Source organism: Rattus rattus, chromosome 7 (genome assembly GCF_011064425.1).
Source record: "Rattus rattus isolate New Zealand chromosome 7, Rrattus_CSIRO_v1, whole genome shotgun sequence".
Taxonomy (NCBI): Eukaryota; Metazoa; Chordata; class Mammalia; order Rodentia; family Muridae; genus Rattus; species Rattus rattus.
The window spans coordinates 115,891,945-115,915,965 of record NC_046160.1 but is presented as its reverse complement, the minus strand read 5'-3'; the positions used below and the strand labels follow the sequence as shown (position 1 = coordinate 115,915,965).

At 49.4% G+C, this 24,021-nt stretch overlaps 1 protein-coding gene across 3 annotated transcripts in view; it reads left to right on the top strand.

Annotated features, from left to right (window-relative positions):
* Positions 1–24,021, top strand: part of Clmn (calmin) — a 93,718-nt gene that overhangs the window by 39,026 nt on the left and 30,671 nt on the right. For all 3 annotated transcript variants that reach the window (XM_032908330.1, XM_032908329.1, XM_032908331.1), the window contains exons 2-3: positions 19,916–19,977; positions 23,809–23,904. In XM_032908330.1, the coding sequence (XP_032764221.1) occupies positions 19,916–19,977; positions 23,809–23,904 (158 nt within the window). The remainder of the gene's footprint in view (positions 1–19,915; positions 19,978–23,808; positions 23,905–24,021) is intronic.

The window sequence follows — 24,021 nt, the reverse complement described above, 5'->3', positions numbered from 1 at the left end:
CACTGCACTTCCGCCCTTAGCATAGAGTACCAGCAGCCGGGGAGGCTCACTGGAGGTTATTATCAGGGCATTGCCTCTAAGGCTTGCTTGACATACGGACCGACAGCCACTCCAAGCCCACCAGGACTATGACGCAAAGCCTCCACCCTCCGTCACATAGTTGATCTTTCTGGAACGGCCAGTGGCCTTGTAGCATCCAGTGTGATCAGCCACCCAAAGCAGGGACTTCTCATTGGATGCGACTCAGATTAGCCAGGGTGGAGTCCCAGCTTCTCTTTGAGAAATACCCACTTCTTTACCACCGAGATATGTTGAAGGCACAGCCTTTGGTTGGATGGTGGCTACACAGGCAATGGCTAGGCCCAGAGCTGGGCCAGTCGCTCTCCATATTCAGCTGTTTGCTGTTCTGAGCCCTTTTGTAGGCACCATTTTTCATTCTGTCCCTATGACTATTCCCTGATGCTCAGGGCTATCATTAGCCCTTCAGGGACTATGAGGGGAAGCAACCTGCCAACCATCACAGAGCCAGCCAGGGGTGGTAGCCCGGCCACCCGGTTCCAGAATGCCCGCTCTTTTGACCCCTTTCTCACACCTGCCTGATTTGCTTGTTAAACTTTAAAAAACATTAATTAGTGGCCGCTGTACGTCAGATGGTCTGCTCAGCACCCCTGGAGTTCCTTTGGTAATTTCCGGTCCCTCCGAGAAGGAGGGACCACCCTCAGTCCACAGGTCTTGGGTCTCAGGGCCACCGTAGGCCAGAGCTTGAAGGAAGAGAAATGTTGCCAGAGAACAGGCTGGAGGGAAGTTATTTTTCAATCAAGTTGGGCTTTGCTTTGCTAATCCTTCTCCTCTGCAGGGACCAAGGGCAGACAGCTCTTCCCAGCATGGGGACAGCCTTGGCCCTGAGATTGGGACCTCCCCCCGCCCAACAATCTGACAATAAACAGAAGAATGTGTCTCAAAAGACACCCAGCTGCTCCTAATGAAACTAAGGGCTGAAAAGTGGAGAGAGAAACTGTGAGCCAGGAAAAGCCCAGGATCCTCTGGGCGACACCAATCCCTCCAACAACTGGGAATCTGTCCAAGACCTTTCGAATAGAATTCTTCCCTGTGTGGGCCTAAGTGCTAAATCCCCATTCCAGGTCCGAGCCTCAGTTTCTTCATACGTGATGTGGGGATCGTAACACACACCTCAGGGCTGGGGATATAGCTTAGTGGTAGAGTGTTTGCCTGATATGTGTGAGGCTCTAGGTTCAATTCCCATCACTATAGAACAAAGAAATACATGTGCATATGGTGTGCTTAAAATACCCACACATGCCTTCACAGCACACACAGCTTAAATACACGTCTGGGTTCCATATCGGAGGCTCTCAAAGAATTTGAAGTTTACATTCAAGGTCCTCTTTATTATAGATGAGTTCTGTTTATGAAAACGAAGATATTCCGAACCAAAGAAGTTGGAGTAAATGTGCTTTATAGAGTGCCAAGACTGTGCAGGGGTTGGCTCAGGGGGCAAAGTCCTTGATATTGTTAGCACAAGAACCCAAGCTCAATCCATCAGAACCCACATTTTATAAAAAACAGCAGGTATGGTGGTGTGGTTGTCATCCCTGTGTTAGGGTGGAGAAAGGCTATCCTCGGGTCCTCACTGGCCATATTGGTGAGTCCCAGATAGAAAGTAAGAGACTGGGCTGGAGAGATAGCTCAGAAGTTAAGAGCACTGACTGCTCTTCCAGAGGACCTGAGTTCAAATCCACATGGTAGCAACCCCATGGTAGCTCACAACCATCTGTAATGGGATTTGGCGCCCTCTTCTGGTGTGTCTGAAGATTGCAACAGCGTACTCATATAAATAAATAATTATTTTTAAAAAAGTGAGAGACTTGTCTTAAAAAACAACAAACCAAACCAAACCAAACAAACAAAACAACCCCACCAAAAACAAGGTAGATAATCATCTGAGGCACAGCACTTGATGTTGACCCCTGGCTGCCACACATGTGCACAGATACATGTACAATACACAAGCGTGTATACACACATACACATATGCACCAATGCACACATATTATACACACACACACACACATATATATACATACATATGCGTGTGCATCAATGCACAAACATGTACACACACATGCACATAAACACATGCACCAATGCGCACACATTATACACACATACATATATACATGTGTATCATGCACAAACATGTATACCCACATACACAATTCATATGTACCAATGCAAAAACATATATACATATATATGTTCATGTACAAATGCACACACATGTATACACACATACACATATGCACCAATGCACACACATGTATACACACATACACATATGCACCAATGCACACACATGTATACACACATATACATATGCACCAATGCACACACATGTATACATACATACACATATACACTCATTTTTAAAAAGAGTGAAAGGCCTCCTTGAGCAAGTCCTGTTTTGCTCTATTTTACTGGGGTGGCTGTGAGAATACTCGAGTCATTTCCTCGATGGAGCAATGGGCTTCCATCTACAAAATGACCATCAAACGCAGTTGTAAAGTTTTTCAACATGCAAGATGGCGGAAGTGTTTTATTATCACCCTCTGAAAGCTAAGATGACATTGTCCATGGCCTTCACCTCCTTTCCTGACATGAGATCAGCTCATTGTGTATACCGAATGCACAAGCCTCCCCACGTGGCAAGCAGCATGTAACACTCAGGAATCTAGAGGTCAGGGGTGACGTTTGGTTTCAGGGGGTCCCTCGAACAGATTTCCTGTGCTGTCTCTGAGGAAAAGCCTCTAATGCCTTTTCAAGGTCTCCCAGTCCTTGCCACCTCTCCTGGTGCCTGTTCTTGCTATTCCACCGACACCTGCTTATCCCTGTACAAACCTTGGTCATGGCTGAGAGTTGCTGGCTTAGCCCCCTGTTTCCTTCCTTCCTTCCTTCCTTCCTTCCTTCCTTCCTTCCTTGCTTTTGAGGCTGGAGACAAGCTATCCGGTGTAAGAGGTGATCTGTAGCATTTTAGAACCTGGGTGGCTCCCCACCCCTGGGCTGTCCAGGATTTGTCATTGTTTGTATGTGGTTTTCAGCTCAATATTTGCCAAAGCTGCTGACATTTTGAGCAGAATGTAGTTGTGGGCACTTTAAAGAGAAACAACATTCCTGACAGCCTGTTGCCTGTGCCTGACCTGCTGAGTCATTTTGTCTTGCTTTGCTTCACTCTTACTTTGTGAGAGGAGAAAAATAGCCGGTGTGAGAATTTCACAAACGATAAAGATTGGAGAAATGTAAGGGTCCGTGGGCATATATGCATCAAAATGCTTATGACTGGACCATTAGTAGCAACAAGGGACACTGGTGTAAATATCCAGCCATAAAGACACACGGTTGATTTGGGCTCTGTTCTTAGACGCAAATGATGAACTTGTAATGTCGGCAGGAGTCTCTCTTGTGTCAGGATGGCGTCCAGTTGTTAAGTTACAAAGCCCAGCGGCTTCTTCAGAGAGTGATGATCTCCTGGCAGAGCCCACAGATGAACAGCCTGGGGCCAGTGCTGGCACATAGTAGGGCTGCAGAGGGGCTAGCTGCTTTCTTCTTGGTCATCCTTAGCCATCGCTGCTGGGTTTTCTGTCTTCTGAGTTCTACTCTAGGAAGGCCAAGGCTAGATGGAAAGACGTGCAGTTTTCTCAGCGCTCTCGGTGAAGAACATTCCGGAAGCTCCATGCCTCCATTTGCACTTTCACTTTATCGGCCGAACTTTGTCCTGAGTTCAGCCCTGCAAGGGAGGCTGGGAAATGCTTTAAAAACTGAGAAGATTGCAGACGCAAAGTTGGAATTCTGTTAGGAACAGGAAGGAGATGGCCACGGGTATTAGGACAGCCACAGCCCACCCCATCAGCTCCCCAGCATCTTGGGTAACCCTCTTTCCCCTCTGCTCAGACCTGATTATGTTTCTCCCCGGAGAGAACAACAGAAGTTTTCTCTCTGGGGTTGCAGCCAGGGCTAAGCACAGCTCACGAGAGAGCACGAGGCAGCTTCCTGCTAGGTTGGAATGTGCCTGGTTTTTCAGGATTACACACTTGATTAAAAGCTGAGGTCATTTGCCGAGCTTCAAGGTCAAAGAAAGTTCCAGGGCGACCATAACACAGTCACAAAGAGGCAGCAAGATCAACCGTTCAGGAAGGGTAAGAGAAAGACCTGGGGTGGAGGATCCCACTCTCTGCATATGTGACATGTGACATGTGACAACAGAGTAGTAAAAATAAGGAACAGATCAAGGGAAGCGTGGAAGGGGTTAAGTTGGCCTGTGATTCCCCCAATTTTTTTTTCCTGAAGTTTTCTAGTGTAGATATCTAACAGTTTTACAAACAGAAAGATTCTTCCTGTCAGATGTATATGTGAATAATATTTCTCCACGGGCGGTCTGGTCTCGGGGACATACCAATTATTTGCACAAGGGTGAGCGAATAGAAACTATTAATTATTCATTTATTTGCTGCCTCATGCGTGCAAGACAAGTGCTGTACTAGCAAGCTTCATCCCCAGGCTCCCCCTTACGTCATATTTTGAGTTTGGGTCTCCTAAATTGCTCAGGCAGGCTCTCCTAGTAGCTGAGACTATAAACCTGTCTACCAGGCCTGGCTCAGTAATTACTTTTAAATACAAATTGAAATTTATACCAAATAGATACACACACACACACACACACACACACACACACACACACACACACACAATGAAGTACTCAGGCAGCAAGCTTGCAACAAAAGTCAAGTATCCCTCCCCTAGGCCTCTCCCCCATAAAAATCTCTAAGGAAAACATCTGACCTATGACAGCATCTGAGCCTTGGACCTGTGACTCTTGCCTTGAAGAATTGGCTGAAATAGTTGGAATAGCTGATAACACAGGGAACTGGAAACCAACACCTCTTGCAGAGGGACCTATCAACCTGACAGGCAGGTAGCTCTCTGCTGGGTGTGATGACCTAGTTTGGAAGGACTTGGATAGTTTTGACTCAGTGGGGCTGGAGAGGGGCTGTGAGGCAGGAAGTGTTGCATAATGAATGGTTAAAGATGTGAGCTTTGGGCCCAACTGGTTTCAGAACCCGGTTCTGTCATTCACTATATGGGTGACCTTGTTTCTCCCTGCCTCGGCTAGCACAGTTTTTAAAGTGGTGACCAGAAGAGTCCTGTTAAGGGCTCTTTACTGTGGCTTTTACTTTTGTTGCTTGATTTAAATTCCCTAATGTTGACACTGCATATCCTGGGTATTTGTTTTAGCTTCAAGCTTTGCAGACAGTTGCTCATTTTGGGTTGACTTGAGTGGGGATCTGGCAAGGACCACACACTGCAGGCCTCTTTGTTCTTCCTATCCCGGCCGCATGAAGTTTACTGGTTGAAGACTGGAATGGTTCTCATCGTAATCTGCCAAAACCCCATAGTGGATGGCATAGTTAAGCTAAAAAGCTGCCGTTACTCTCATACCCGGGTCCCTTCGAACCCGGGGGCGGGGGAGGATGAGGTCACGGTGGTGGTGGGGGGAGTGGGGAAGGAGGAACAGGGTAGGGGCAATAGAACAGAAACAGGATCTGTTTGCAGGCTTCTCATGGTCCCTTCCCTCTTCCTTTCCCCTCCTTGCATCCTTCTTGGTCCTTCTGCTCTGTAACCCATAGGATGGTAAGTGGCCTCCACCCCACCTGTTTAGCCCAGGGATCAGCCAGATTGAACCAGACTGAAACTACCATTCTGTCTGAATTCCCTAGGCAGTCTCGGGCTTAATCTTGGTCGAGTAACTGAAGCTTCTAGATTCCCACTGTCTCCCCATGGATCACAACAAGGAAGGGTTGTCCCCATCTATTCTGCCCACCGTGATGACACCTGTCTCCTGGATTAGCCAGCTTAGTGAAGAAGAACACAGTGGGGATCCCAGAAATGAGCCCAAAGTACACCAGAGCCTCGGCAACCCACTGCCAAAAACAAATGCTAGCGTAGGAAGCTGCTTCAAGCACAACACTGCTTCGAGGCAGGGCATCCTTTCCGCGGGAGGACAGCCAGCTATTGGAGATCTGTGCACAGACTCTAGAGCCTGGGTCAGAAGCTACACCTGGCTACTGTTGCAGAGGGATTCTGTGCCAGCCCTCCCTCAGCCTGGGTGAGGAAGAATCCCTTCACGGTGGCTCAGCAACTAGGATAGCACCATAGAGGACCGCAGTGCTAGGTCAGTTGAGGATCTTCAGATGCCCACCGACTTGGGCCACGTGAGGCGTGTGGTGGCTCACACCTACCATTCTAACACCCTGGGGGTTAAGACAGCAAGACTGTCGTGAGTTTGAGGCCAGCCTGGGCTACGTAGTGTAATCAAGGCTGGCTTTGGTTATAGAGTATGACTGTCTCAAGATATCAATATGTAGCAGTAGAGGAAGACGAGGAGGAGGAGGGACTGGGGAGTCACAGCAGCTACCAAGCCAGGCCCAGCACCAGCTCCTGTCTTCCTTAGGCTCTCCCTGAGATTGTTACCCGAACCACCTAGAAGCAGTGTGAGCTGTGCGCCTCTGCCCAGGGAACAGAACCTGAGAAGACCTCTTTCTGGAAAGGAAGGCGCTATGGCCTGTGGACCTTGGCTTCTGTTTCGGGGCTGTCTCTAGTGAGGCAGCCCTGTCTTGTGCTAATTAATGTAAAATCTTGTCGTCCCAGCTGGAGGAGAATGTGAAGCTGCCCCCCCCCCTCCCGTCACAGTTTGTGGTCTTTATGTTCACACTTCTCTCCTTGTGGGCAGAAACTGTAAATGGGAAGTACTGTGTTCTTTTCTTTGAAGTGAATATAGATAGCTTACCATCCTCGTCTGTGCTGCCTGCACCTCCCCCTCCCCCTCCCTCCCTCCCCTCCCTCCCCTCCCCCCCCCCCTCCCTCCCCCTCCCCTCCTTCCTCCCTCCCCCTCCAGACCTGCTGTCCTAGATACAACTTGTCCCAGTGTGCCTGGCACTTCCCCAGTTTTAGCACCTAACACCCTGCTGGGATACCCTTAGTCCTATGCAGGACAGGCACAGCAGGTCACCTTCACGCCTGTGCAAGAACCTAGATATTTGAGAGGGACTTGTGGATCTCATTAAAGACAGATGGGCTTTAAAATGCAAATCAAGGGTATGTGTATGTTCATGTAAACACAGGTTGTGTGTTTAATCTCCATTTTGAAGTGTGACTGGCACACAGAGGTCACACTGATTCTCGCCCTTGGGTCTTGGAGCTCTGCTCCTGATTGACAGCTAGGACAGCCTTTCTTCTAGGACTGCACTAACCCTGTGGTGATGCAGGCCCTTCTGGAAGATCCCATACTGACATCTTGTTCTGAACAGGGGCTCAAGCAGTCTGGGCGCGGTACCCTTCCTAGAGAGGGTGACAGACTAGACTGCCGTCCTTCCAGCTGAGACTCAGTGACCCTGCTCACAGGGGAACTTATCTGAGGTTGCACAGGTATGGCTCCTGTCTTCCTCACACCAAAAAGGATGAGTGTGGACATCCTTTTTCACCCCATGTGGGACCATAGCTCTCCTCTTCCCAGCGGGTTCCAGAGCTCACTGCCTTTGTGGGTCTGCTCTCTCTCAATCTTGTAGGGCGGGGTAGTCGTGTCTAGAATCGGCGTGCCTTCTGCCTGACTCCATCCTGTTGGCCAGAACTCAACCATGTGACTCCACCCACCTGTATGGGAGGCTGGGAAGTGGGGTGTGTCCCACAGGGAAAGGGAGAATAGCTCACAGAGTAGTCTTTGTCACCACATAGGCTATCAGTCATCCACTTTGCACTCTTAAGGATCCAGTGCAAGCGGCTCCCCCATCAGTGAACCTCTCTCCAATTTCCAAAGCAAGATTCTGTAAGGACGCTGTGTTTTATATAGAAATATCTGGCCTCAAATGAACTTGGTTTGAGTGGAGTTACAGAAGTAAGTGTGTGTGTGTGTGTGTGTGTGTGTGTGTGTGCACATGTATATGACTGACTGTGTGTGGACATGCATGTGTGTACATGTATGTAGCTATGTGTGTATGTGTTTGAGTGTCTGTGTGAATGTGTATGTATGTGTGTGTGCTTATGTGTATGTGTGTGTGCACATGCATGTGACTGTGGACACGCATGTGTGTACATGTATGTAGCTATGTGTGTGTATGTGAGTACGTGTTTGAGTGTCAGTGTGAATGTATGTGTACACATGTGTGTGTATGTTCGGGCACACACATGTGTATGTGTACATGTATGTGATTGTGTAGACACACATGTGTATACATGCATGTGGCTATGTGTGTGTATGTGTATGTATGTGTGTGTGCTTGAGCACACACATATGTATGCTTGTGTGTGTGAATGAGCACATGTGAATAGCACATGTATGAAAGTTAGAGGGCAGCTTCAGGCATTGGGCTTTCTCTGTACCTTGTTTGAGGCAGGGTTTTCCTGTTTCCTGCTGCCTGTGGCAGATTAGCAGGCCTATAGACTTCTAGGAAATCTACTTTGCCTCTCATCTCCTTTTGGGAGCACTGGGGTTACAGACTCGTGACTGGCCTTACATAGGAGCTGGGGATTTGAACTCAGGCCCTCATGTGTGTGTGGCATGCACTTTGCCACTAAGCCATTTCCTCTGCCCTATAATTTTTTTGCAAGGTTTATCAGGACTTTAAATGTACTGGTTATAAACACACACACACAGGGGAATACTCCATGTGTCCTGAACTTACTAAGAGGAGTTTCCTACTCTGTAGGATATAGTTTGGAAAACACCGATCTAGAAGTTTCTCATTTTTATGGGAACATTGGTTTGAAAAAAATTTTTTTGCCTAAGTTTGTGGTTTCACCAAGTTTAGTCCTTTGGTGGATCATGGTGCCAGAGGCCCAAAGATGAGTCTTCATGGGAGGTGAATGAGGAACCTGTTGCTGTGGCAGAATAGCTGAAAAAAACATCTGAAAAGTGAAGCCGGGATCCACAGAGGTCCATGGTGTGGGTCCGTCATGATGCTTTCTTTGTACCCGTGGGGAGACAGAATTTCACAGCAGGATAATATGATAGAGAAAAGCCACCCACCCTGTGATGGCCAGAAAGCAAAAGGAAAGAGAAGAGGGTTGAGGTTCTAGATTACTTCTCAAGAACCTGGCCAAGCAGGCACCGCTTCCTTCTAAAGGGCCCGCCTCCCCTCAGTGGCATCATCAGCTGTCACCAAGCTTTCAACACACGTGTTTTGGGTGGACAAAGAAAACCAAACCATAGTGTTCCCTGTCTCTTCCCTCTTTCCTTCCTTGCACCTTCCATCCCATATGCTCCCCTCCTCCCTCCTCCCCCTCCTCCCCTCCTTCCTCCTCCTCCCTCTCCCTCCCCCTCCTCCTCCCTCTCCCTCTCCCCTTCTCCCTCCTTCCCCTCCTCCTCCCTCTCCCTCCCCCCTCCTCCCCTCTTTCCTCCCCTTCTTCCTCCTCCCCCCCCCTTCTCCCTCTTCCCCTCCCCCCTTCTCCCTCCTCCCCTCCTCCTCCTCCCCTCCTCCCCCTCCTCTTCTTCCTTCCCCTTTTCATTCACTCTTTTGAGAAAGGGTCTCACCCTGTGGCCTTCCATCTGTGACCCTCCTGCCTCAGCATCCCGGCTGCCGGCCTCACAAAAGTGAGCCGATGTTCCCAGCCAGTCTCTCTTTTTAAACCTGGCAAAGAGAGCCTATGAGGATGGGTGGGGTCCACATCTTCTTGTGTAAGGTTGAGCGTAGCCTCCAGCGTCTGCTCCCTACATGAGTCTATAAATGACTGTACCGTACCATAAGTGCCTTCCTGGGTCATAGCTGGACACTTTGGGGCAGCCTGCCTGCCCTGGGCCTGTTGCCCAGGCCTGCCCATCTGGCTGAATGTAAAATCCTTGTTTGTCTGCTTACAGTTTTATGGCTGGCTGGCGGCACTGGCCATAAATCAAGGTGGTTTGAGGGTTAATGTTGAGCTTAGACAGAATCACTCTCAGGGAAAACTGGAGCAGGTTTTTTTTTTTTTTTTTTTTTTTTTTTTTTTTTTTTGAGTCACAGGCACTGGTTCTATATACATATATAGCTTAAAATTTAATTTGGTGTGTAATTGGGACTAGCTCTTTGGAGCCCTGGGTTATGTGTTTTGGAGCAGCTGAGAAACAGGGGCGAGGCAGGGCAGGACATGGTATGTTAATTGGTGGCCTCTGGGACCTGAGAGAGAACAGGATCTAAGTCCCCAGTTAGAATGAGCTTGGCAGTTTTATTTGAGTCTGAGGGCGCATGTACACAGAGACCACTGGTTTGCACCAGCCGGAGCAGGCTATTCCCTGCTCTGTTGCTTGTGGACGCGGTCCCCGGCATGCCGGAGGGACGGAAGATAGAAGGTAGTGGGCATCCTGAGAGAGGGCATGTGAGCTTGCCTGTAAGGGCTTGCTGCTCCCCTGCCTGTAGTGTTTCTGTGCTGCTTGGCCTGTGGTCCCAACGAGGGTTTCACATTTTATTACCAGTCTCGATAAAAGGGACTTGGGTCAAAGCAAATATTCATGGAGGAAAAAACAAAGGAAATTAAACGCAAAATCATGACTGGCGAGTAACCACACAGAGGCCCAGCTTTAATACTGCCAGAGCCATTGGAGGAAGTGGTCCCCAAGCGTAGGAACCGAAGGACGTTGGCCTGGTATTCCCAAAGCCTGGCCTCTCTCCTGTTTAAAAAGAAATTGCCGTTTAATTTGTTTCTGAGTTTTATTTCTCAAGTGAACCAGCATGGGGCCCTGTAATGAGGTTGTGTTTCTGGGAGGTGTTGAAAGACGGGAAAGAGGAGGGAAACCACCGAGCGAGGCCGAGGCCGGGTCTCATCTGGAGCGGGTATGGGCTCTCGAGGAGCCGGCAAGTAGACAACAGGAAAGGAGGTAGAGCTACTCAGGGCTGATGCTCTCGTGTTGCAATGGACACGAGCTAGCATTGTGCGAAACTGCGGTCCTCAGGAAACCAGGCAAGGGGCCCAAGAGAGGGAAGCAAACAGGAGCCAAGGAATGGTGTTTGGAGTGAATCAGGAATAGCCCTGGGGACAAGAGGGTCTGAGCATCTCAGGTCTCAGATGCAATCGTGCATCGGTATCTAGGGGAGCTGGTTCCAGGAGCCCCATGGGTATCCAAGTACTTAGACACCCAAGTCCCTTGTGTGAGGTGGTCTAGTGTTCCCACAGTATAAATGCATCCTTTGTTCTTTGATCATCTCTAGCTGGCTTCTAGAACTTAGCACCCTATACGAGGGGTCTATATCTGCAGTTGTTTGGCTGTATTGTCCCGGAGACACGAAAAAGAAGCCCGTTCATGTTCAGGGTGGATGGAATTTTAAAAAAAATATCTATTTTTCAAATGCGATTGAATCCAAGAATGCAGAAACAGAAAACTGACTGTGTGTACATTTAGGTAAGAGATTTCTAGTCCAGGGAGCATCAGAGAAAACGTGGTGATTGTCTCTGACAGGGGAAATCTCTGTCTGTTACCTGGTGCTGAGCCAGCTTTCTGCACTGGATAAAGCGATTTGTGGCAAACTGTGGCTAGGTGCAGGAGTAGGCACAGCCACATCCCATCACCCTGCCTTCCCTGACCTTTCAGACACTGAAGATGACCAGAGATCTCGACTCCCAAATCACCCTCCCACAAGCTCTCCACCACTCTACCCCTGGCTGCCAACTCATTTTATAAAAATGACTGTGGACTCATGAGGATAGCTGAAGGAAGGCCAACCCTAACGACTGCTCCCGTCTTAGCCTGATGCTGCCAGGTGGGGGACTGACGAGTCCATTTATGTGAGTGTGTTGGTGCACCTGACATGCCTAGAAGTATCATTTCCCAGCAGCCCTAGGAAGGAAACATTGTCACTATAGACAACAGCTTCTAATTGTCCAAGGTGGCCCACAGCAGCAACATTGTATGTTTGTAACACTTATGGTGTGCCAGGCCTTTTACTAAGGTCTGGGAGTCTGGGATCCCATTCCGGTTGTGCCCTAACTGGTCTATCCCTGCTTGCTTGCAACCCTCCCCCTCCTTACGTAACAAGGGGCTTCATTGCCAGGATCCTGTGAAGCCCACAGTGGTGTTGTAAGGACACACAGCACTAAGGCATTTGATGCTTCCAACTTCGTGAAGTAAGTTTTATGGTCCTATTGCACTGACTGGGAAACAGAGGCCATGGGACTGGACTTCATGCAGGGTCACTTGGAAGGGACCGAGTCTTTCCACACTCACTGAAACGCATCTGCTGCAAAGGAGTCGATCCGAGATGGCCCCTCAGACCACACTACCCCATCCAGGGCTTGCTCCTTCAGCACTGCTGACATTATGGGCCCGGCAAGTGTATGTTGGGGAGGCTGTCCTGGGCATCATGGGATACTGAGCAGCCCTTGGCCCTGAGAGATGCCAGCAGTGAAGTGTGCTCTCAGTTGTGAGAATCAAAATGACCCCCAGACATTGCCATGTGTTCCTAGGTGTAGTCACCTTGGTTGATCGTAGTGACACACCCGAAGGATTCTAAACCTTATCGGTTGCTCCCTACCGTGAGCATGGCTGAGGGCCACAGTCAGAGGGGAGAGCTGGGGCACTGGGATCAAGCTTGGTGAGGAGCTGGTGCCCTGTCGGGTTTGTGTGTACCAGACCTTCCAGAAGTGTGGAGGCAGAGGTGAGTGAGGTGACTCTAAGCCCTCTCCGCTGCTTTTCTCATCGAATTGGCAGAGTAGCCACGGCACATCAGCTGCCTCGGCCTCCCAGTCCTTGTCTGTGACCTGGGTAGTTCCAGGCTACATTTATAGAACATGTGGGCTTGCAGATGAGAATGCTACCATCCAGGAGTCACGGCCTCCACCACCAGCTACTTTTAACAAAAAATTTCCCCAATACTAGTGACAGGGCAGGCTCCACAATCACGTCTCTGGTCCTCTGTAGCAGCCTCTGTGACAGGGGGTAAACTGGTTCGAATCTTCCAAGTGGCGCTAAGGTCCTCCCTCTGGATTCTGTCCTGTGCCACCCCCATCCAGTTCCCTCAGCTACCTCCATTTAGGCCACTCAGGACATAGGGTGGAGCAAGGACTATATAGCCAGTGCCCTTGTCTCCAGCCCAGGAACCTCTCAGGGACTGTGACTCCTCCCTGTCACAGGAATTAAACAATAAAGACAGTGCATCATTAGGAGAGCTCAGGGCGGAATGAGAAAGTGACCCAGAATGAGGAAGTGACCCTTGCCCGGTGCTTCCAAGCCCTCTCTGCTGCTTTTCTCTCATTGAGTTGGCTTAAATGATAATTAACCCTGAGTTTATGGGCCCGAGGAGCCACAGGGGGCTGCCAGCCATGACCCCTCCGGCAAACTTCTATCTCCAAAAATATTTGCATGACCATCCGTAATAGTAGCAAAATTATAGATATGAAGGTGCAACAAAAATAATTTTGTGGTTGGGGGGGTCGCCGCAACACGAGGAACAGTATCGAAGGGTAGCAGCATTAGGATGGTTGAGAACCACTACCTTAGGGGCCATGGTAAAACTTACCAGGCTCTAAACTTCCGGGACTTCTCCACCAGCCTAGCATACCTGTTAGCATTCCCTGCATCCCCCAAAGACCAAGAAATCTCTTTTTTCCCCCCAAGATGCAGGGTCTCTCACCACAGAGCAGGTAAGGTGCAAATTCCCATGTCCCTTCTTCAAAACACAAGCCCGAAGGTCTCGAACAGGGTTTGGGGACGTAACTCAGTTGACAGACTGCCTGCCAAGCGTGCATGAAACCCTGGGTCCCGTCTCTAGCATCACGGATATCAGGTGAAGCAGAGAAAGCCCCGTTCCTCAGTTCAAGGTTATCCTGGGCTACATAAGGAGGTCGAGGGCAATTGGGGATCTGTAAGAATCCTGTCTCAAAAAGAAAAAAGGACTTAGGCTAGAGAAATGGCCTTTATGAGTACCTGCTGCTCTTCCAGACTGGTTTCCAATACCCACGTCAGGTGACTCCGTGGCCAGCTTCGACTCCAGGGTACCCTCTTCTGAGCTCCACAAGCACCCACGTGTACTATGCATTTAAAAAAAATGATGTCTTTTAAAAAAAAGCTTTGAAGGGAGCTCAGAAACGAACATCTTGGCCGTCATTCTCGGGGATCTGTCAGTGAGCATAGGCGGTATTTTGAGCAACTGAGTCATGCCTGATCACACGGATCATGTGGGAATTATTTGAGTGAGGATTTGTGTCATCTGTGTGTGCACACGGCATGCTTCCATGCATGTTTTCTCTGGGCACGGTGAAGTTTGAAGAGATTTTAATTTCCTCTGTACTTTTTAAGCTTTGTGATGATTGTATAATTTCAATCATATAAATTTTAAAGTAAGCACCAAAGCCATTAGACTTCACCCCTGGGCTGGGAAGAGCAGAAGTATTACAGAGAAAATACCAGATTTGAAGTAAATTTTGGAGAAGACCACAAGTTTGAAGGAACCCCTTTGTCTTAATTATTTCTTTTATTTTTTGAGATTAATGAAATTACATCGTTTTCCCTTCCCCCTCCGAGCCTTCTCATATACCCTTCTTGCTTTCTTTCAAGTTCATAGCCTTTTTTCTCATTTTTTAAAAGATTTATTTATTTATTGTATATAAGTACACTGTAGCTGTCTTCAGACACACCAGAAGAGGGCATCAGATCTCATTACAGATGGTTGAGAGCCACCATGTGGTTGCTGGGAATTGAACTCAGGACCTCCGGAAGAGCAGTCAGTGCTCTTAACCAGTGAGCCATCTCCCCAGCCTGCCGTTTTTCTCATTAATTGTTGTTGTATACATATATTTACACACACACACACACACACACACAAACACACACACACACACACGGGGGTAGGTGGGGGGAAGATGTTCCTAAATACATAAAACAACTGTCCTCCAGTCTATATATTTTACTCCCATGTGTGTGTTCAGGGTTGAACATTTAGCATTGGACAACCAACTGCTGTGCTCTTCCCTGAGGAACACTATTTCTCCCCCTCTGGGCTTTTCCTTGGGTGTCTGTAATTCTTTGTGTAGGGTTCAGGCCTTCTGTCTTCCTCTTATCCCCACCCCACGCCCCGCACCCTTGCCCCATGAGATGAGACTCAATGAGTGTAGCTTCTCCATTCCTAGGAGACACAATGTAACAGCAAACTCCATGACCCTCGGATCCTCAGGCTCCTACAACCTTCCTGCCCCCTCTTCAGCAGTGAGCCCCTGAGCCCTAGGTGCAGGAGTGTTTTGGAGATGAACCATTGGAACTGGCACCACAGCTCTGCATTTTGATTGGTTGTGGCTTTCTGCAATGATCTCCATCCATGGCCAAGAGGGGTTTCCTTGGTTAGGGGTGAGGACTGCACTGATATCTGAAGGAATCTGTTTTAACTCCCAGAATGTGTCCCTTTCTCAGAGGCTTCCAGCTCGTACGACTGCCTGTCCCTAGGGGCCTGAAGAAATGGGAAATTAACCACCTTAAAGCCAGAGGCAGAAGTGCACCTGGGAATTGGGGCCTGTGGCCTTGAGCTAGACAGCAGGGTCTCCCCTGTCTCCTGCCCCTCCTTTGCCCAATCTTTGGGGTCCTGGGCCTGGTGTTCTCCCTCCACCACCACCCCCCCTGCCTGGTTTTCCTGTACCCCCACTGGCCAGGTAGAGCTGGGATGGCAATTTTACAGTGTTGTTATTACTTCGTTGCTGCCCGCACGGGGCCTCACAGCCATTCTGTGAGCTGGCCAGACCTCACCAGGGAAACTGTTTCCTACACCTTTACAACGTGAGAGGAAAAAAGGGGCCGTTGGATTTATGGAAACTATATAAAGTTTATGGAGTCTTGGCAGGCCAGAAGTAGGAATGCTTGCAGAAGGGGCGGGGGGCACATTTGGAAATTGAGACAGCCATGCGGGGCAATGAGCCTCTGTCGAGACACTAGACAAAAATCCCTGAGTTCGGGGTGTGCCGTGTGAGCCTGGGGCCGGGGAACCTGGCCTGGAGACAGAAGCTGTCAGGGTCGGCGCGGTCTCGGGGTGACCTCATGCACTCCCATAGCGTGCTTCTGGGGTGACCAAGGCTAGCCTCGTTCTGTAGAGTGTGAACCTCATTGCTGAAGGTTGTGAGGTGACACGAAGCAGTTGTGCTGAGCTTCCCTGAGACTCGTCCGTTCATCGAGTGATGTGTCCAGCTTTAAGCACTGACAAGAAGCTCTACATACCTTTTTCAGTTTGGAGCTTGTCTGATACTTGGGATCATGTCTGACCATCCCCTGCTAACTAATCTACGCCTCCTATAGAGGATGATTTACCCTCAGGTTTTCCCAGAGGCGTTGGTGGGGACAGAAGCAAAAGCTGCCTTGGGGTTGTTTCTGAATCAGAGCAGGGTTTCACTATGCAACCTTTGCTGCCAGGAGTCCAGTGTCCCAGTTCTGCCATAGGACCCTAGAAGAATACTGAATGGAGTACAAAGTCACATGTCCCCATCTCTGTCATCCTGGGCACTTGTAATCCATTATCCCTTTCAGTTGTACCTCGTGGTAGCTTTGTTTCTCCTTCCTACTTGTCTGTGAATTCTTGGAGCGCAGATTCTGTGAATGCTTAATTCTTCATTGCTGGTTTTGCCCACAGAGCTTGGCGTCACTCCAGTGTCTAGTAATCCTTGTATAAATATCAGCTGGGAGTGTGGATGGGTGAGCGGATGGATGGATGGATGGATGGATGGATGGATGGATGGATGGATGGATGGATGGGCGCATAGATGGTTGAATGGGTAAGTGGATGCCATGTGTGGCAGGTGGGTGGAAGGTGGATAGACAGGTGGAGGAATAGTATAGTCGATGGTAGGAGATAAATTGAATGGCTGGCTGAGGAGTTGAGGACGGTATGGATTGCTGGGTAGATGGGTAGATGGGTAAGGCACGTGTAGACCAACAGATACTCACATCCATATTTGCACCACCATGGGCAGTTAGGCTGTGAGTTCCCTCTCAGCCTTCTTACAAAATGCTTTTCTGTTTCAGGAGCTAGACTTTGCTCTTTCTGAGGCCAGCAATCCTCCCTCTCTCTCTCTCTCTCTCTCTCTCTCTCTCTCTCTCTGTGTGTGTGTGTGTGTGTGTGTGTGTAAATACTTTACAACCCCCATAAACTTGTTTAAAGACAGGTAGGGGTGAAAGTATAAACTCGGTAGCCTTTGGGGAGGGCAGTTTGGAAGTGGCTATTAAAATTTTAAATGTGCCTACCACTAAGACCCAGCAGCCCCTCTCTGAGCTGTCAAGGATGAGAAATGCCTCCACGGGCTTGTGCACAGCGACGTGTGCTGGGGTGCTGGTGCAAGGCTGCTCATTGGTGTGTCACTCCTAATGGTGGCAGACTTAAAGTCGTCACAGCGTCCACTGAGCAGGGGAAACTTTCAGCCACCAAAGGGAACATGGTAGATCTGTGTCCAGAGGTGGCACTTGAGATGGGACACTCCAGCTTCCAGGAGTCCCTGGGACTCAACCGTCTCAGCAAGTGTCTCCTTGTCCTAACTCTTCAGTCAACATTTCCAGTCTCTCTCCAGGAAGCACAGCCTGCTGGGATTACATCTTTCAATCTCATGGCTGCTTGTCAGTGACCTTCCTTAGGAAAGGAGACGAAGGCGGGGTGGGAGGAAGCAGTTACGAGCATAATTACTGTCTGCTAGCTCTTCAATTAAACAGCACAAAAGGCACGATATTAAAATCTGATTTATAGGTGCCACTATCTGCCTAACAGTGTGGCCAGGAGCCAAGAAAGCACTGTAGTCATTATGGAAAAGCAAAGCCTTCTTTCTCCGGCAGCAGACAAATTGGCTCTCATTTTCTCCTTGCTAAAGGACAACGAATGAAACGTCTGTTGGCCTCTACAGCATGGTCTTCTACTGTACCAAAACCCAGAACTTAGTAATCTAGGAATAACTTAGGAGTGGTCTGCCTCAGCACCTCAGGGAAGTTTCCTGAGAGGCATGGTGGCTGGACACAGAGGTGGCATCAAGATATAGACTCTGACGGTATAGCCCTCAGAGGAACACCATCTAGTCTTTGATGGGCCTGGGATAGCTAAGACCACAGTGCTTAGGAGGGAGGGGAAGGAAGCTTGGGGATTTAGCTCCCAGTGTATTCATCTGTAAAGTTTTTTGTGTGTGTGTGTGTGTGTGTGTGTGTGTGTGTGTGTGTGTGTGTGTGTGTGTGTGTAGATATGTTCCCACCCAGCTGTGTACATGTGGAGGCCAGCGGTGGTCAGCTGTCTTCCTCTCTTGATGTCTACCCTATTGTTCGAAGCAAGGTCTGTCACTGAACTTGAGGCTTGCTGTGTCCTCTAGACTGGCCTGCTGGGAGCCCCTAGGATCTGCCTTCCCCTGATTCCCCAGGCCAGCATCACAAACATACACTGTTGCACCTAGTTTTGACACGGGCACCGGGGAATTGAACTCAGGTCTTCTTGCTTACAGAGGACATATTTTACCCACTGAGCCTGCTCCATGAATTTCTTCCAAGTCCCTGTTGCGGTTACAGGTTATCATTGAGAGAGCTGGAATCGAACCTACTATACTTGCCATCTCCAGGGTGATAGCTGATATGGGATAGACCACAGGGGCAATACAGTAATTTTTCTTTGCAGATGTTTTTGAGTGAGGGTCTTGCTACATTGTCTAGGACGGCTTCCAACCCAGGATCCTCCTGCCTTGGCCTCCACAGCTCTGGGGTTGATTGTATGATCCTGCTCTCCTTCTTTTCCACCTGAAAGGTCCCTGGGTGCCTTCTGAATCCTGTTCTGTTCGTACTTAGCACAGATTCTCCTTAGCAGGGGTGTTGGCTAGCTTACAGCTTTTATAAACGCGTGAGCAGAGCCCGCCCAGAACGTAACTGATAGATGTCGGTGCCCTGTTCAGTGGGCTCCTCTTACTAAGAAGCTCAGTGGGGAGTGCTGTCCTCTGCAAGAAGAGACCCATGGTTTAGGGCTGTCCGCTCACCACAGCTACGCAGCAGGCGCCTGCAGAATCTTCCATTCTTGACTTTAAAGATGAGAACTACAAAGCTGGGCATGGAGACCCATCCATACAATCAACCCCAGAGCTGTGGAGGCTGAGGCAGGAGGATCCTGGGTTGGAAGCCGTCCTAGACAATGTAGCAAGACCCTCACTCAAAAACACCTGCCAAGAGAAACGACTGTATTGCCCATGATGTGCAGGACTCCAGGTTCCCTCTGCCAACCTGGGAGTGGGCCCCTCGTTCTCTGCTTGCTGAGCACAAGTGGGAGTAGGATAAAGGCCTGAATACAGGAGCTGGAAAGTGACCGGAAGGCTGACCCTAAGACTGGGAGATTATTTCTCCAATACCCTGCACATCTCAAAGCTCCCTTCCTAATTCCTGACATTGGCTCCATCCTGCCTGAACTGCCTCTCTGGAGGTACTCAGGATTACTGATGCGCTCTACGATGTGCGGCCTTACCTGGGTTCTAGGCATCCTAATTCTGGTCCTCATGCTGTTGCGGCCAGGGCTTTAGCCACAGAACCATCTCACCATCCCATGGCCCTGTACCTCTGCCTTAGGCAGCTGTGAAACCCACTGCCTTGTGTGACCTTTGTACTTCCCACCAGAGCATATTTGTCTTACTGCCAGCCAGGCGATCGGCCACTCACAGTCACTCTAAATTCATGAGGTGCTTAGAAGCCCACGTTTGGGCTGGAACACTGGGATGGTGCTACATAAGCCTCTGGTGGCCCTCTTCTGAGAAGAGTTCTTGCTTGCTCACGCTGGGGACGCTGGGGACCCTGCGGGGTTTAGTCTGCTGTCTGTTTACATGGAATTTCCCTGGGAAGGGAGGGCAGGATTTTACCCGTGTTTCTTCTGTGCTTTGGTTAATGGCATTTCTTTGTTTACAGTGGAGAGGGAAAACGTGCAGAAGAGGACTTTCACACGATGGATAAACCTACACCTCGAAAAGGCAAGTGGAGGTCTGGGGACTGGTGGGTCATACATTTACCTACATTCACATGTGGCTACATGGATGGTTCTGTATGGTGGCAGGGAGGAGACATCTGTGTGTGTGTGTGTGTGTGTGTGTGTATGTGACTTTCTATAGTGTATACTGTGTATGTATGTGGATATATCTGTGTTCATGTATGTAACTGCTCATGTATGTAAGTGTTCATACATGTAACTGATCATGCATGTAAGTGTTCATTTATGTAAATATTCACGTATGTAAATATTCATGTACATAGGCATACAGGAGTGAGCCTCTCAGAGGACCTCGGAGTCAACCCTTCCCTTCCACCTTGAGAGATAGGATCTCTTGTTCACTGCTACACACCAGACTAGCCATCCCATGAGCCTCTGTGGATTTGCCTATGTCTGCCTCCCATCTTGACTTAGGAGCTTCAGGGTACTGGGAATTAGGTACACACTACCACATCTGGGTTCTGGCTGTTGGAACTCTGGTCCCCAAACTAATTTGGCAGGGGCTTTGTGCCCCAATGGCTCTGTGCCTTTGAGTCTTTATGGGTATCATAAAGACTCACAGCTATCCATTCTCAGTATGGGGAGCACGGGGAGCAGACACAGCTGTTCTGCAATCACTGGCTTAGCTGGGGAGGGAAATCCACGCGTGAGCAGCAGAAGGCATTCCATGAGTAACTGCAGTGTTTCCATGGACAGACGACCCCGAGTTACCTTCAGCTCAGACACTGTCCTTGAACTGACTTAGGCAAGGTTAGCAAAGCCACTTTAACATTGCTGTTGAAGCACCATGCCCTGCATCAGTCAGCCTAGGATATACCCATATACCCGTGCAGGTTTCCCTTGAATCTTCCCACAGTAATAATGTTGCAATTAGGATAAGGTGTGCCCGCCCCCCTCCCCCACGGCATGCATGTCTGTGTGAGAGCATCGGAAGTCTTGAAACTGGAGTTACAGACAGGTGTGGAGTTACAGACAGGTGTGAGCTGCCACGTGAGTGCTGGGCATTGAACCCAGGTCCTCCGGAGGAACAGCCAGTGCTCTTAACCCCTGAGCCATCTCTCCAGCCCCAACTCTTTCTCCCATTTATTTCTCATGTTCTTTGGCCATGCAACTTTGAGTAACATTGTGTCTGCGAGCTTCTGCTCCGGCACATGTAGCTCCCAGACAAAAGGCAGAGCTGAGGAGGAGAGGAGAGAAGGGGTGAGCAGGTAAAGGGGGGAGGGGAAGCAGCAGAAATGTGAGCTCCCTTGCACTTAGGGCTGGAGCTGTGAGCCCTGGGAATGTAATTGTCCTAAGTCAGAAAGCAGGGATGCAGGGCTGCCGGCTGAAGTGGCTCACTTTAACCCTTGACTATGCTCCGAGCGCCCATCTTTCCTGAGCCATTGTAATGGATAGCATGGTGCTGCCACGTCGCCCAAGAGCATCTTGGAGACTGGATGGAGAGTGATGAGGACTCACACTTGGTGCATGATAAAACCTTTGCTGGTTATTTTGGTTGCGGATGCATCGCTCATAAAGCGAAGCATTACCAGGGGTGGAGGTAGGGGGCGTTGGAGATGACAAAAAGGGGAAACCAGTCTCCAAACCTGAGCTTAGTGAGGCCCCTAAATTAATGCCTGATGCAGGTCAGCCTGGCTGAGAATTCCTAGCAGGAGACTGGGTAGAGCCAGGAGGTCTTTCTTTTTGTAGTAAAAATAAATAAATACCGAAAAGAGCAGAGAGTCGTGTAACTCCACACTCACCAACCACCCAGTGTGAACCCCTTTGAGCAAGTATTTGCCATGTCAAAGGCATTCTCCTTGGCGGGGCCTGCCCTTGTCCCCTTTTCTTGGGGGGGGGTAGGTAGCAGGTAGCACCCGTTCTGAGGATAAATCAGACAGCACCTGAGAGTGATGCGGCCCTCTTGCTAGCAGAGAGAAATTAACAGCCCCATTTCTAGCCCCGAGACTTTAAAAAACAACCTTTAAGCCGAAGAAACCTAGGAAGTCCTTGGTGAGTTGGGCTTAACTACAATTTGAAGGCTGTCAGGAATATTTACTGAGTCTCTGGCTTCTGGAAAAATCCCTTAATTTACAGAAGGAGTTCAATCATGCAGAAAGCCCTTGGGGAGGTGGGGTGTGCTGGGGTTCCGGCCATAGCAGACTCCTGAAGCCTGGGGAATGTTGGTCCAGGGAGTGTTTGGGCTGGAGTGGGTTCTTACCCCCTGCCATCCAGCTGTGGACTCTAGCCAAGGTCCTGTTTGATGCTGCTGCAGAGGCCTTCCAGAAACAGCCAATGGAAATTAGCCTTTGGGTTTAAATCCCAAGCCAGACTCTAGCTCTGTCAGGCGGGTAACTGGAAATTTTGTTAGCCCATTCATCAAGGGTGTTGGGGTCTTTTAAAAGGAAGCAGTCTGCCAGGCCTGGAATGTGCCCGAGGCTGCAAAGCTTGCAAAGAAAATATCTGGCCGTTTGGCTCAAACTCACCAGGCGCTGTGGGGGCAGTGCCCTTTTTCGTACACCTGTAGGTAGTAGCCTCATCCTGTATTTTCACTAACAGGGGCAGGGGACTGGGACTCATATAAAGGGTGAGGAAATGCCACCTTCCTTAATAAACAGTAGAACACAGACCCACCAAGGGGCCAGAGAAGGAAGGAGGCTTTCCCAGAGGAGAAGGTACTGACTAAGCTAACACTGTATTAAGATTTTCCTTACCACTGGGTGTGTGCTGGGGAGAGCTGCCACTGCCCCAGTTAGCCAGGGCCACTGCATCCTGTTTCTCATTGACCCTGGGGTTTAAGAAGCACCCAGTCAGGCCGGAGAGATGGCTCAGCAGTTAAGAGCACTGAGTACTCTTCCAGAAGTCCTGAGTTCAAATCCCAGCAACCACATGGTGGCTCACAACCATCTGTAATGAGATCCGATGCCCTCTTCTGGTGCGTCTGAAGACAGCGACAGTGTGCTTATATGTAATGAGTGATTCTGGACAAAGGGAAGGAAGGATTCAGATCGAGGCTGCAGAAGCTCACAAATGCATGGCTTTCTCTGTCGCATTCATTGCAACCATTGAAGGACAGATGACGGAAACAGGATTTCACCAAATAGCCCTGTGATGGCCATCCAGCCTCTCTGAGCCTCGGTTTCTCCAAATCCGAAGTGAGGGCTTGCACTGGATCATTTCCCGTGAGCCTAATGGATTTTACATGTGGTGTATTGTCGTGTGTGTCTATGGGTAGAATATGGGTGCACGTGAATGCCAGAGGTCAGCCTCCAGAGTTGTTTCTCTGTAGCAACCCACCTTGTTTTTTGACAGAGTTTCTTGGAACTGGGACTTACTGATTCAGCAAAGCTGGTTGGTTAGCAAGCTTCAGGGACCCTCTGGTCTGCACATCCCCCCTCCACTGGGATAATAAATGTGTACCGTCATGCCCAGCTTTTTATGTGGGCACCAAGGGATCGAACCCAGGTCCTCACGCTCGTGTTGCAAATGCTTTATCAACTGAGCCATCACCCGGACCTAGGATTTTTTTAGGCTTTGGAATCCTATAAAGGCATGCCATTTCTTTTCAACAGAAACCTGAATGTGATCCAGTCTTTGAGTCTGAGATCTCATGGCAGGTGAGCTATCAGAGTCAGCTAATCAGCCCCTGGTTGCCGAATCTCTTGTATGGCTCTCCTGCCAGGCCGTGCTACCCCTGCCAGCCAGAGGTCCCTTCCAGGGCGATAGGCTTCTGCCTCCTCGGATGACCCTTGGCCTGCACATTTTGCTCTTGAGCAAGAACCATGGAGATCCCCCAGGTCGTTAATTGCCTTCTTCTTTTCCTCCTGTCCCACAGTGCGACCCACCTCTAGAAGTTACGGACCTGTTTGTTGATATCCAAGATGGCAAAATCCTAATGGCTTTGTTAGAAGTTCTCTCTGGGCGAAATCTGGTATGTTGTTACAATAGGGTTGGGGACATTACAGAAGGAAGCACTACTGAGGTTCTCCATTCCCATTCGGGCATCAGATTCTGTCACTGTGACTAAACACCACAGATAAAACAAACA